Source organism: Electrona antarctica (assembly GCF_951216825.1).
Source record: "Electrona antarctica genome assembly, chromosome: 8".
Lineage (NCBI taxonomy): Eukaryota > Metazoa > Chordata > Actinopteri > Myctophiformes > Myctophidae > Electrona > Electrona antarctica.
The window spans coordinates 54620762-54636250 of record NC_136789.1 but is presented as its reverse complement, the minus strand read 5'-3'; the positions used below and the strand labels follow the sequence as shown (position 1 = coordinate 54636250).

Genomic DNA, 15489 nt, shown 5'->3' with positions numbered 1-15489 from the left:
GACAATTCCAGGCAACTTTGTTTCTGTTATTCAGGATATATCGAAGATGCAGAATCAGCCGAGTTTGTTTTTTTTGCAATTAGATTGAGGTTGACCCTGTATTTTCCATAGATTTCCTGTACTAAATACAGACTTGTGACATACAACGCATTACATATCATGTTTAGTTTAAGCACAGCATTTAAACCAGCCGTAATATCTCAGTCATGTTTAACCACAACTCAGTGTTTCACTCAATGTTTATTTTACAACGACAAACATCTCAAACGTCTTCAGGTTCCTCCTGTTTAATAGAAATTAGCCTGGCTGAAGACTTCATCTTCACCTGCAGTGTGGATGCCACAGACTGGTCTGAAATGAAGAAATTATTATTAATACAAATAATAACAATAGCATTCATTTGTATACCTGTCATGAACCCAAGGATGCTTTACAATCAGCTGAGTTTGGTTAGAGATTGAGGTTGACCCTGTATTTTCCATAGATGACCTGTACTAAAGCACACCAAGAGCGCATTTTAACAGCTTTATTTTCTACACGGCTTCCCAAACTTTTAAGCCCGCAACGCCAAAATAATGCTGCCATCGACTCGCGACCCCAACCTAACCACGGAGATAATTTTATGCACTTTTATGCATAACATTAGATGCAGATATTTGCCCCGCTCCCCCAAAAAAGCTATCAATCTCATGTAGGCCTATACTTGACATCGCACTTCATATTTTCACAACTTTTATTTAAGACGTAATCTTACGATAGACGTATAGACCTATTTGACAGTGCAGAGACATAATTGCCTTCCTTGATGCATTAACGAGCATCGTTGTAGGCTACCTGTATTCTGAGATGTATTTGGCAAGTGTATTGCATTGTTGACAGATACTTTATAGAGCTATTATTACTAATCACCACTCGGGTGTGATCGTGAGAAAAGGGAGTCAGTCCTCAAACTGATGAAGGCTGTATAGCCGGAATGGTCTTTCCATTTGTGATATAGGAAAAAAGCAGTTAAAATGCTTTCTTGGTGATGTGTTGGTGACAAATGGACTTCAGACTCGTTGCTAGGCAACCAACATTCGGGGTTTCTTTCATCGTCCGGAGCCCCGATTGGGCACGGGACAGTGACATCACTCGGCCCGGCTGAGCCTCGTCGACTCTGGGCCAAGTAAAATAAAAAAGAATGGGCCTCGTTTCGTTTGTAGGAGGACTGAGAACCCTAGCTGGGCTCTTTTTATTGATTGAAAAATGTTTTGCAGAATGTCTATAGGCCTACAGTTCAATGAAAGTACAGGAGTTTATTTTTTTTTAGAAATAAAAGGTAAAAATATTAAACATACAATATATGCACATTTATTCGGTGTTGGGGTTTTAGGTTTATATATACATGTTTAAGTTACTATTCATTGTGATTCATGAACTGCTATTCGTGCGTTGCACAACATAATTCTGTAATTTCTGTTGTAGTATAACTGGGTACAGCTGTAGTTTCAGAGAGGCTGCTTGCAGTGATGAGATTTTCAGCGATATTTCCTTAGCCGGTCTCTTACTGCCCCCTTCTGGTGAAAAAGCAAGCATGTTTGGACTTTACAGTTGCAATTTCAATAGAAGCGTTAGTCTATTTTTGAAGGCTTATTGCAGTGCTCTTTTGGTGCGATTTGCTGCGGCATCTTTTATCAGTTCAAGTATATATTGGTATTCTTTGGGGCTGGGTCAGGGTGGGAACAAACGCTGGGGTAATATCCAAATTCCTGTGGGCATAATATTAAGTGGAGTTTGTAATTATTGCTGTTTCATAAAAACACGTTGTTATGAGCTACTTTATGTCAAGAAATTCTGTGCTGTGATATTTTTTCAGTGTTCGAGTTCGGAAGCACTCGTTTTTGCTACACAGGACCGTTCAGTGACTTTGAGTGCTTCCAAACTCCAACACTTAAAAAGAATCACCTGCATAGAATTTCTTGACAGAAAGTAGCTCATAACATGGATTTGTATTAAACAAACGCTTTGCAGTTTAAAAGAGGATAATTCAAGCTTGCCCTACAGCTGAGTCAATATCACCATAAGGTGCATTTGAGACTTACCAATTTTGTTTTTAAAAAGCTGAGATTTTCCATTTAACTTTATACTCATTGTATTAAGTGGGTGTTATGCTGCATGTTGGTCAAGCTCCCACACTTTTTATAAATGAACTGCAAGCAGACCATGTAACATTGTTTAATACAATACAAGCACATCGGAAATGCAATTTGGATCAAAGAGATCATGTCAATGGAGGGTATTGTTTGACAGCTGCTTTTAGTCCTTGGGCCGGGTGAGATATCGTTGCCCTAAAAAGGGACAAGACATATGTGGTATCATTTTGTTCGTCTGGCATCCAGGAGTGCTAAATTGTGTGATAGCAGTTTCAGAAGGGCAGCTGAATATGATTTTAGGGGTATAATCTGATTATGCAAAACCATATAATGCATTGTTATCTAAACTCCAAAATGATTCACTTTTATGCACATTTCTGATGTTTGTACCATGGATGGGCATGGCCAACATCATAATAGAACAACAAACATGCTGAATTATACTTCTTGTAGCCATACCGGGAAAATCCACAATTAGTCCTTAGGCCAGAGGCCTTATTATCGGATATTGTTGCCATAAAAAGGGACAAAGCGACAATGTGATCAATGTCAAATGTCAAAATGTCCTGTATACTACACATGTCTTGGATTGGTTTCGATCACATTTTCTCCTGTCTACCTCTGATTCGGAAGCCGTAGATTAATGTTGCACAGGTTGTGAAAGAGCGCCCTCTATCGTAAACACTGAAAACACCAAATTACGTCTATAGATGTCAATGGCTGTATTGAACTATGGAACCTCTTCCTCATCAGAACTATCCTGTTCAACTGTAGGCATTGAATCTTCCTCAGGTGCTTGGTTTGTACAGTTCTGGAGTTTGCAGAGGTCTGTACATCTCAAACCATTGATGAGACAACTGCAGTTAGGAAGCTTGCATACTTGTGCACATTTACAGGCCAAAAACTCAAGGACTACATCTGGTGCAGGGGCTGTGCGCATCTACTGAATTGCTAACTCTCCACCATCAACAGTTGTCCATCCACTCTGTATGGGATCTGGTGCAGATGGGTGAGTCTGCAGAGAGCATCTCCATATTCTAGTCTGGTAATTGGCACGGAGGGCATGGAGAAATAGACATTCTCTACATGGTGGGAGTTGACTGGAACAACTCCCCTCTCCTGGCACAGAAAAGATGGTAGCGGATCTTGTTCACGTCACTGGAGGTGGTCCCAGACAGGTACCAGCTACAAGTGAACTGCTGCAGTCGGTCAAAGAGCTCTGTTGAAACATCCCAAGTCTGGCCAAGTTGTTTGAATGTCTCTTGAAAATCAAGGTTTGTCTTCAATAACCTCAGTGCATTCAGATTTCCATGACCAGCAAAAGCACTCACAATGTCACATCCTGTAAATATGTGACAGACTCTCAGAGGTTCTCTCCAAAACCAAGGCCACAAACCGTGTGCGGTTTAGTGTACCACACTTCTGATAGATAGGACAAGGGATGTGTTTTTGGAATGCTAAACAGAGAACCATTTCATCAGTATCTCCAGAAGTAACATAATACAGCGTGTTTGTGTGTGTGTGTGTGTGTGTGTGTGTGTGTGTGTGTGTGTGTACGTGTGTGTGTACGTGTGTGTGCGCGCGCTCTAAGTTAAGTCTCTAAGTTAAGTCTAGTTGTGTGGTCCTCATTTAGTCGTTTATTACATTTTCCTGAGTTGCGTTGTGTGCTGGGGTACAACCTTGAGTTTGAGAGTTCCTGACTCTTCAAGGTAATGACTAAATGGTTTCTACATCCTCGAGTCATAAACCGATAAAAAGACGAAGTTTAAGATGTACCCTGTTTCAGAGAGGAAGGTATTGTGGATTTTCCCTGTATGGCTACAAGAAGTATAATTCAGCATGTCTGTTGTTGAATTATGATGTTGGCCATGCCCATCCATGGTACAAACATCAGAAATGTGCATAAAAGTGAATAATAATGAGTTTAGATAACAATGAATTATATGGTTTTGCATAATCAGATTATACCCCTAAAATCATATTCAGCTGCCCTTCTGAAACTGCTATCACACATTTTAGCACTCCTGGATGTCAGACGAACAAAATGATACCACATATGTCTTGTCCCTTTTTAGGGCAACGATATCCGATAATAAGGCCTCTGGCCCAAGGACTATTTAAGTAGCATGTGAAACTAGGGGGTTTTCATTATTCTGAATTCATTCCAAGCATTAGTTTTGCACGGAAAACACGGCCATAGCCAAGTGGATATGGCCAAATTTAGCCCAAGGACTGTTTTTCGTGCCAAACTATTGCTTGGAATGGATTCAGAATAACATTCTAGGGCTGCGTTCTATCCCTAGCAATATATATGGACAGTACCCGAGATCAACAGTAGGGGGCAGCAATACGCCACCTGGCGTCTACACAAACTGGTCAAAGTTACCCACAATGCACTTGTGAAAACAACATGGTGGAGTTTGTTGACTGACTGCTGTTTACTAACGCTAACTTTTACAAAGATGCACAGAAGATCGGGACGAAAATGTGTAGTTCATGGCTGCTCCAACAGTAGCGGCAAAATTCAGCTTTGGAGAGAGAGCAAATGTGAAATCCACAAACCTCTACTTCATGACGAGTGTCCATGCCTCAGGCCATATGCTTTACACAGATTCCCTGGGCGTGCAGAGGACAGAGATGTTCGCCAGATGTGGATCCAAAATATCAGCATAATAAAATACTTTGTTCCCACAAAGAACAGCCAGGTAGGTTTTGGAAACGCTTGGCTAGTTACTCATAATGTTAGCATATGTAGCAGCTAGCCTAGCCCAAGATTTAGACTCTCGTAGAGATATTCGTCAGAATCGAAAAAACCCTCTACGAGAGTCTAAATCTTGGGCTACAGCTAGCCCATTGGCCATTAGGGCCGGCTGGGCCGCTGTTGCAACGGGGCGGTTCCGAATCGATGGACCCAGTCCGGTTGGATCAGTGACAGCAGTGGTACGGACGCGGGGTCCACCCCTGGCTGGAACGGGTGCGTTCCGAACTTAAGACCCTCGGAGTTTGTGATCACTGTCCGTGCGCCACTGTTGCGTAACTGTTTGGTTACTTTATGAACAGTTTGCATGACAAAAAAGTACAGTGCAAGATACAATATACACAATAGTAAATCTGAAACATCAAATAAACGAGTAGGAAACAAGTATGTACGGGGGATGGTTATCTGTGTGGGTAGACTTGGCTCCAGTCCAGTTGATCAGCTATTTCCATAGGGGGGGGGGGGGGGGGGGGGGGGGGGTTGACATCAAAATAAGTAGGACCAAAGTAAAAGTACTCACATTTTCAAAATAGCAGATCACAACGCATCACACTGTAGATTGGCTTTTTTCTATGTCATGTGGTGTGGATGGTGGGGTCAGTGGGGAGGCGCTAATAGTAATAGGTGTACTGACCATGGTATTACTTAGCCCGTCTCCGGACCCCCCGGGTTGAGCTCCTTTGGACCCCTAACCCGTAGGGTCCGGTATCATCGGCTTCAAGCGACATGGGATGCAATCTGAGTTACCCTTCTCCGACGGATCTCTGCGCTGTGCGTGTGACGCTGACATATTCCAAAAGAAGCATATGAACGCTATAGGAGACAACGAACCCTCTGACCCCCCCCGCGAACGGCTCAGAAGCCGTTAAGTATTTTTAATGTTTGTACGACCGTTTTGGCAGCTCTCTTCCTTCCTTCCTTGACTTCCTTATTGACATCCTATTGTACCGCCTCCATCACCATGGCTGGCTACCTGCGACAGAGGCAGGAACGCGCAGATAGCCAGTTCCGGCGCTCTGTTGCAGGTAGCCAGCCACGGTGATGGAGGCGGTACAATAGGATGTCAATAAGGAAGTCAAGGAAGGAAGGAAGAGAGCTGCCAAAACGGTCGTACAAACATTAAAAATACTTAACGGCTTCTTAATCATCAAAATGTCAGAAACTTTAACGTAGGGTTCCGAAAGGAGCTAGGTATTACTGTGCTTAACTGGCCAGCGAACTGGCCTGACCTGGCTGAACCTCACAGAGAATCTAGGTTGTATTGTCAAGAGGAAGGTGTGAGACTTGAGACTCAACAACACAAATGCATTTACGGCTGTTATCAAACAAACCTGGGCTTCCATAACACCTAGAGTCTAGGTGTTATGGAAGCTCAGGTTTGTCTAGGTCCTAGACAGTGCCACTGGCTGATCACCTCCATGCCCCATTGATGAAATAATTTGTTCAAAAGTAGCCCAGACCAAGTATTGACTGCCTGCATACATTAATATACTTTTCAGATGGTCGACATTTCTCGTTTAAAAAACCTTTTTTAGTGGTCTCGTAAAATAGTCTAATTCATTGAGATAAGATTTTTTGATTTTCATGAGCTGTACCCCATAATCATCAAGATTAAAACCAAGAAAGGTTTTAAAATGAACTTTTACAAAATATTCCAATTAGTTGAGATGGACCTGTGTACGTCCTCAACCTTTTAAGTCTGTAAGTTAATGCATGATGCTTTGTGTGTTCGCTGCTTCTGCAGCGAGCGTGCAATTATTCTCAATTTAATAAGAAGTTGACCAAATCTACCCAACTCTGAATGTATGAATGAATGTTTATTTCGAACATTTAAAAAAGACAATATAAAAATTGTACACAATATTAATGCATTAAAAAAAACCTTTTGCACTAATCCGACCCATATTGAACCCTCAAACCCCCCCATGCCCCCCCATCCCCTTCCTCTTCTCTGTAGCTCGTGATCACAGTATTTCTAAACCTTTTCTTAAACAGTGCTATAGTTCCACTTTCATCATCCAAACTGTTCCACAGTCACTCCACCAAATGAAATGCTCATGCTCTTCAAATGTGTACGAACAAAACGTTTCTCAAAATTGTCTTTTCCTCCCAAAATATCCCCACATTCTTTGTCCTCATAACTTTTGGATGTTACTAGGGAGTAAATTATTCTTTGCTTTGTAAATTGTTTGAGCAGTTTTTAAGGTGACGAGACCCATAAACTTAAGACACTTGGAATTCAGAAATAGTATGTTTTTACCTACCGATACGAAAACATAAATAGTGTTACCTTTCAGGATACCAATAAAATAAGCTCAAAACGTGTCACACAGTGACACGTTTGAGCTTGTAGATCAGCTATTTTTGTTACTTTTGTGTGACATAGAATGCCAAAGTAGGGCATTCATTTACGAAAAAGTTAAAATACGGAGATAAGGTTTCTGCCCGCCACAGGCCCAAAAGCTCAAGGAATAGAGATTAACCTGTGATATCTTTTTTAGGCCAAGGAGTGTTTTTCGTGCAAAACTAAAGCTTGGGATGGATTCAGAATCATGAAAAGCCCCTAGTTTGCCATAACGTTTTTTCCCGATGTTTCCGCCAGAGCAAACCTCTCATTCTGTGGATCAGCTGTGGTCTGATGTAATGTCAGTGACCATAGTAACCATGCTCGTTTTTTTGGTACAAACACGGGTACACGGGTACAAAGCCAGTTGTTGGAGTGGTTTGCACCACTCAAAAAAACACAAATAAAAAGTATTTCATGACATCACAGGTCCTCTCAAATTTTGGGTTCCCCGGCTAAGTGGCTCTCTGGAGTGAGTGTGGAAAAAGTTGCCCACCCCTGATTTAGTGGACAATATGTATTGTGTATTGAGTTATATGTGGTACCAGTATTTACTATTCATCCTCATTAATCCATCTTAAGGTGTGTGGAGTACACTTCCCTGATGGTAGGCCAACAAAAGAACACCCATATCCAGTCCTGCAACTTGGACATGAAGTTAATGTACGTTAAACTTTTTTCCCCTTCAAATTGACTGTTTGATATGATTGTTTTTGGTTTATTTTGAAAAACGCTAATGTAAAATATAATACAAAATAAGCATGGTTTCTTTTTATTTTCACAGGGGATAATGCAGTCTGGTAGCGCCCCCCCAAGGCCAAACAGTGCAACACAAACCAAACCTGATCCTACACCATCATTGTCAGACTATGACCTGGATGACAAAGATTCAAGGTTTTACATGGGCATAGGTATTGAAAGTTTTTGCACGTCTTCATATTTTTCCTCCCAACTCCAAAGAATACCAAATTCGCAGTCCCCGACCAGCTGTTACATGTTTTAACCCATTCTGAACGGGAACCCCTTTTGGTGTTTTAACTAAGCATTATGTAATACTTTAGCTATTGAAAAATAGCAGATCTACAAGCTCATAGCGTGCCACCGAGTGGCGCGCTACGAGCTTGTAGGTCTGCTATTTTTGAAAAATCGTGAAAATGCGGCACAAATCTTTGAATATATATTCTTTCAGAATACTTTTTTTTAAATTTCGACGTCAGCCCTAAATGGGTTAAGGTTGTATAAATGTTGGAACTACACTTCTATACAGTGCGTGCTTCCTCTGTTTTACATGAAACCATTTATTTTCTACAACTTGTGAACTCGTCAAAGTCTGTAGACTAGAGTCTGTATTTTAATTGATTTGTCAATGTGCTATCGAGGTACTGTATGGTGGGGAGAATTGAGCTTAAACCATTTTGCCATACCTTCCTCAAATTTTATAAATATTGTTATTCTTGACACCACTAGGTCTCCGGTTATTAAAGTCCTTATTTAATTTCCTTAATTTCAGACGAGTTTGGTGAGTCCAGACTGCAGGTGAAGATGAACTCTCCAGACTCAGCCAGGGACATTTCTATTAAACAGGAGAAACCTGAAGACCACCCACACCTCAGTAAGTTTCATGTGCTCTGTCTCATTTCTTTCCTTTTCTGTTCTGTAGAATTGACAATATGTTTTTCATACTACAGATGAGAGGCTTCTCTACCGGGAGGTAGCCTGGGCACCATTTCATTTAGGTATATGATCCTGTCGGGAGCGGATGATAGTCGACAGGCAGGAACAACAGGCGGCAACTTCCTTTTCCCTCAAACCGATTTTTCTCAATAAAAGCTACAGGCTACGAAAGCTTTTATTGTTTGAGGGAAAAGGAAGTTGCCGCCTGTTGTTCCTGCCTGTCGCCTACAAAACAATACTACAACATGACGTAACGATATCATCCGCTCCCGACAGGATCATACGGACTTTTGAAACAGAGACCAGGCTTTCCTCCGAGGTGGTGGAAAGCCTGGTGAGGCGAGGTTAACCGGGAGGTAACGTAGTGTTAATTTAAAATGATATATTCCTCTAAATATGGGTAGAAATGTACGTCTGCTATTGAGAAGCGCAGGGCGGCAGGCAGCCGGGCACCTGCCCTTATATTAATAATATATGTATTTGTTTTTTCTATGATTTTCTATTATCATGGAATTAATGTTCATATCTTGATAGTATAGATTTGTACGGATCAAGTGTAGTATAACCTTGTAGTGGCACCCCTAAACACATTTGTTTGTGCCGCACGCACAGTAGCCTCTTCAAATTCCAGACCCTGCCCCTCAAATTCCCTGTGCGCGTGCGTGCCTGCTTCGGTGTACAGCGGTGTCGCGCAGGGTACACAGCTGACCTACAAGCCCACACCGCATTCCATCAGCAACGCGTTGTGGCCTTGCAGATCGGCTGAGAAGCTAAAGCTGAGCTCAACTGCATGTCGAGGGGTCTAGACGCTGTGAGTGCAAGACGAGCGTAATTCATTGCATAATCAGTCAAATGCTGCAGATTATGCAGGGGTAATATGTTTTTTTCTAAAATGGCGGTCACTTGGTTTCCCAATCCCCACATCTTTCTGCATAAAGTTTATAAAGTCATCGCCTCACTCATTCGTTCACATTCACACACAGAAGCAAAACAAACCATGGTGGTGGTGCCGTGAAAAGACGGTGCTCGTTTGTGTGTGTGGTGTGTGTTACACACTCCTCCCTTGCACTGTAATGTAGCCTACATTAATCTGCAAAAATTCAAGAAGCGTTCATATTTTGCATTTGAAAGTGTATCCAACTTGATGCGACGTGACGTCCATTGATTGTAGCCTACTACTCCTTCAAACTGAGTTTGAAACGTTGCCACGTTCAAAAACGTATCCAGCAAACCAACTCCTCAGGCAAAAGTTGTATTTGACTGCGGACCCCCATCTGAAAAATATTTTATGTGAGCTTGCAGATCGGTTATTTTCAAATAATGATTACAATTACAATTTACAATTTAGGCATTTAGCAGATGCTCTTACTCCAGAGCGACTTACATTAAGCAAGAACAAAAAATGATTAAAGTGATTTTTATGATATTTACACATTTATGCTGGGAACCTCCTGGAACCCCCTCAAGGACTGCTGGTGGTCCCCGGACCACACTTTGAGAATCAGGGGTGCCCACACTTTTTTGACTTTTTGACTTTTTTGAGCTACTTTCAAAATGACTAGCTCAACAAGATCTACTGACCAAAATAATTATTATCCCTTTGCTGGAAATAGTTACATAAGACACACTTGGAGTTGGAACAGGAAATAGAGAGGATAAATGGAATTGGTAGGTTTTCTTGTACAGTATATAACTTTGTATACTGACGTTTGTGTGCAACACTATTGAAAACACTGTATTGCATTATGGGTTTGAGCTGACAGGCCCCTTTTGATGTCAATCAAGTCACCTTAATTCAAGTGATAGATTATATATTTTAGGGGCATGTCATGTGATCTACCTGCACAGCCTTTGTGATCTACTGGTAGATCACAATCTACCTTTTGGGCACCCCTACCATGATAGGGTATAGGTTAATCACTTTAAAAAAAATCTTAACGCACATTTCCCCGCACAAGTCCCCGCATATTTCTCATTTTTCTCCGCATATTTTCTCAGATTTTTGCCCGCATTTTTCTGGAGGGTCAAAAAATAGCAATAATGATACCAAATGACCATGTTTTAAGTCCTTATTCAATTTGTTCATTTCAGACCAGTGTGTGGAGTCCAGACTGCAGGTGAAGATGAACTCTCCAGACTCAGCCAGGGACGTTTCTATTAAACAGGAACCTGAAGACCACCCACAACTCGGTACGTTTCACGTGTCCTTTTCCTTCTGTTAACTGTTGTGGAACTGCCACAATATCTCATTTTCACTGTACAACAAAAAATATCTTGGCAATAAATAGTAATAATGCTGACAAATCATAACCAAAATCACATCTGTTTTGCGCAAAATGCAATACTAATACATGCAATACATTCTATCATAAGTGGGAGAATAGAGGGTATGCGCATGCATAAAGTGAATGGCAGATCGAGTGGCAAAGTGAGTGGTAAAGTGAGTTTAACACCGTTTAATGTCGCTTAATGCAATCAGATAGGACTTTTCTGTTTGGATGTATGGGCTGTCAAGGCCAGAAAGTAGTTTTTTCACACTCTGTAGGCATTCCCGCATAACTTCCGGGTATGATGATGATGTCACGCGCATACCCTCTATACTTCCTTGATCAGCGTGCAGAAATTTGTCGCTGATTGATAAAACGGTTTGTAAGATTCGTCCCGTACACACACACACACACACACACACACACACACACACACACACACACACACACACACACACACACACACACACACACACACACACACACAGAGACAGAATTGCAGACTCACAGTCCTCCCTACTTATATAGGCTAAGCCCCTCCCACTGGACCATACCAAACCTGAATTGATTCCACAATCGAACCAGTTAATTTCACAATGTCCAGAGACATTACACTTCACATACACATTGAAAGTGCCACATATTACTCAACCAATTATCCACAAAATGATATAAACATAATAATTAGTGTAATAATTAAACTTGTCCCATTGCAACACCCAGCAACCAAAATGATACATGCGATACAAGAGACTAGAAAGTATTTTTGTGATACCGCATTTTGTACGCGGAACATGAAGGATGTTGACTATCATTTCTGCTCCTAGACATTTTGCAGGTGGTTGTGTGCAAAGAGGAGGTTCCCACTGAACAGGAGTTGAGCCCCAGTCTTCTCCAGGAGGAACCAGAGCCTCCACACATTACAAATGAACAGGATGAGCTACTTCAAAGACCAGAGGAGCCTGATGGGTCAATGCTGACATTACTAGCAGTGAAAAATGAAGAAGGCGATGATGAAGACATCTCTGCACACTGCTCTGAAGTTGAAGTTAAACTTGAATCTGACACTGAAGTCACTGAAGACAGTGATGATTGGGAGGAGACCAGTGGAGGTCAGTCAGAGTTAAACACAGGGACAGAACTTATGTGTGAGGAAAAACTAGGAGTTGCAATAAAAGGAGGTAGATGAATATTGTACTGTAATGCTCCTAGTTGGAGCTGTTTGATGGTGGGAGCTTTCAAGTTGTATCTGTACTCAACAGTTCTAACCTGCCTCTCTCCTTCTCTCTCCTCTTTCTCCCCCCCCCCCCCCCTCTCTCCCCCCCCCCCTCTCTCTCTCTCTCTCTCAGTAGTTCAGTCCCAGTCTTCCCAGACTCAGTTCTCTTGTTCCGAGTGTTCATACTCCTTCACATCTCAGGTCTTCCTCCATAGACACATCAGGAGGAGCCACAATGACCTCTACTTCCAAATGCAGAGGAATGGACAGATCACCTCAGCAGTGTTTCAGCAAATCACCAGCTCTACAACCAGCCAGGAACAAGGAGACACTGATCAACCGAGATCTGACAGTCCTCAACAGTCTACCAAGACTTTAACTCAACCGGGTGGAGAAAAACCTTTCTGCTGTAAATATTGTGACAAGAGTTTCAGTGAGTCAAGTTCCCTGAAGACACACCAGCGTATCCACACTGGAGAAAGACCTTTCCATTGTAACAATTGTAACAAGAGGTTCAGTCAGTTGGGTAATCTGAAGACACACCAACGTGTCCACACTGGAGAAAAACCTTTCCACTGTAAACATTGTGATAAGAGTTTCAAGCAGTCCGCTCAGCTGAAGATACACCAGTATGTCCACACTGGAGAAAAACCTTTCCACTGTAAACATTGTGACAAGAGGTTCAGTCAGTTTTTTCACCTGAAGAAACACCAGCGTGTCCACACTGGAGAAAACCTTACTGATAAGAGTTTCAGTAGTTCAGATTCCCTGAAATCACACCAGCGTGTCCACACCAGTGAAAACCCTTACCAGTGTAAACATTGCAACAAGGTTTTCAGTAAGTCAAGTCACCTGAAAACCCACCTGCGTGGCCACACGGGAGAAAAACCTTTCCAGTGTAAACATTGTAACAAGCGTTTCAGTGAGGCAGGTACCCTGAAGATGCACCAGTATGTCCACACTGGGGAAAAACCTTTCCACTGTAAACATTGTGACAAGAGATTCAGTAAGTCATCTCAACTGAAGAAACACCAGCCTGTCCACACTGGGGAAAGACCTTTCCACTGTATACAGTGTGACAAGAGTTTCAGTCAGTCAAGTCAGCTGAGGGCTCACCAGCGTATCCACACTGGGGAAAAACCTTTCCACTGTAAACATTGTGACAAGAGTTTTAGTCAGTCCGATTCCTTCAAGAAACACCAGCTTGTCCACACTGGAGAAAAACCTTTCCACTGTCAACATTGTAACAAGAGTTTTGTTAGGTCAAATTACCTGAAAATCCACCAGCTTGTCCACACTGGAGAAAAACCTTTCCAGTGTAAATATTGTGGTAAGAGGTTCAATAGCTCAGGTTACCTGAAAACACACCAGCTTGTCCACACGGGGGAAAAACCTTTCCACTGTGAACTTTGCGACAACAGTTTCATTAGGTCATCTGACCTGAAGAGACACCAGTATGTCCACACTGGAGTAAAACCTTTCCACTGTGAACATTGTGACAAGAATTTCATCCTGTCGACCTACCTGAAGAAACACCAGCGTGTCCACACTGGAGAAAAACCTTTCCAGTGTAAAGATTGTGACAAGAGTTTCAGTGAGGCAGGTACCCTGAAGAGACACCAGCATATCCACACTGGAGAAAAGCCTTTCCACTGTAAACATTGTGATAAGACTTTCAGTTTGTTAGGTAATATGAAATCCCACCAGCGTATCCACACCGGGGAAAAACCTTTCCAGTGTAAACATTGTAACAGGAGTTTCCGTGAGTCAGGTTCCCTGAAGAAACACCAGTGTGTCCCTTCTGTCACCCCTATACGCCCTGTACAGACTGACACGCAGTTAACTCCTCCTATAATAATCACACCTTATGTAGTCTTTACTTGTTTTAATGTACTTCAATATAATAAACAATGAAGTAATGCACATAGAAATTACATTCTACTCAAGTATAATTATTCTAATTTCAACGCATTGAGGTAAGTATTGTACAGGTTGTGTTCTTCATTATACAAAAGAAACACAGGTTGCAAACAGTAGTTAAATGCTTATAGAATGCAACTACACACAACTGAAATAAGATGAAACAAAAACACAACATACCAGAGGAGCTTCCAAAAAGCTAAACTGAAAACAGGTCAACCACACTTTACAGGAGAGAAAAGAAGTGCACTGTCTGCTGCTTTCCAACTGAGAACTGACTAATTTAACTGATTAACACTAACCTTAGCGTCACTAAATCGGTCTGTGTCACTAAATCGCTGTGTGATCCGGTCAAGAGCGGATGATATCTTGCGTCATGTTGTGGTCACTGGTTTGTAGTTTTTTTATTTTATTTGAATTTATTTATTTCATCACACCTGAACCGGAGTGTTATGAGCGTGTAGAGAACACAGTTGTGAACCGCAATCAATTCATATTAAAATGGGCGTCAAAAGGCGATCTCGGCGGAGAGGGCGTTTGGACAAGGAGGCGTCAAAAGGCGATATCAGCGGCAGATGAGGTTAAGTGCAAGACCACTTTGGTAGAGGTTTGGGTGTGGGTGTGTACCATCATGTACCTCCAAATGTAGACAAGAAATAAATACAAATTGCTCCAGCGATTAGAAATTGATCACAACACAGTTGATTCAGTAAATATAGAACATCACCAAACCTCGTACTTTTGATTTCTTGTCCACATTTGGAGTTGCATCATGGCATAAGGTAACTAGCCTGCACAACGCAAACCTCTACCAAAGTTGTCTTACCCTTTAATGTCAGACCCAGCAGTCATTTTGCTTGTATTCCCGTATCCATATAAACCACAGATTTCATATGGTAGTATTTTACAGTTTGTATGTTATGGTTTAATGTAATCTTGCTGTGTTTCATTACTCACCCAATGCGGCGCCATAGGACCACAATGGAAACGGGCACCAGGGCTTTGCTTTGCGTTATGCTTTTAGCATTATTGTATAATTGGACCTCTGTACTTTGTTTTTGCAAACTGTTAATATAGTATTCAATCAATCAATAAAACCATTTCAATTATTTTACTTATACAGTATATTGGTTAACTGACTTTATTATATATTATTATACCTAGTGGAAGGTATATGA

The 15489-nt window shown here is 41.7% G+C and overlaps 2 protein-coding genes across 4 annotated transcripts in view; both read left to right on the top strand.

Annotated features, from left to right (window-relative positions):
* Positions 1 to 15489, top strand: part of LOC306927439 (uncharacterized protein) — a 79936-nt gene that overhangs the window by 42703 nt on the left and 21744 nt on the right. The gene's annotated exons all lie outside the window — the stretch shown is intronic.
* On the top strand, positions 4554 to 15348 carry LOC306927421 (uncharacterized protein). 2 transcript variants are annotated; one of them, XM_079507152.1, is made up of 7 exons: positions 4554 to 4837; positions 7817 to 7897; positions 8019 to 8145; positions 8745 to 8846; positions 11000 to 11098; positions 12003 to 12287; positions 12528 to 15348. In XM_079507152.1, the coding sequence occupies exons 1-7, from the start codon at positions 4595 to 4597 to the stop codon at positions 14303 to 14305; spliced, it is 2715 nt and encodes a 904-aa protein (XP_079363278.1). In that variant the 5' UTR covers positions 4554 to 4594; the 3' UTR covers positions 14306 to 15348. The 2 variants fall into 2 exon arrangements, with proteins under 2 accessions (XP_079363278.1, XP_079363277.1); XM_079507151.1 differs by having other exon boundaries at positions 12525 to 15348.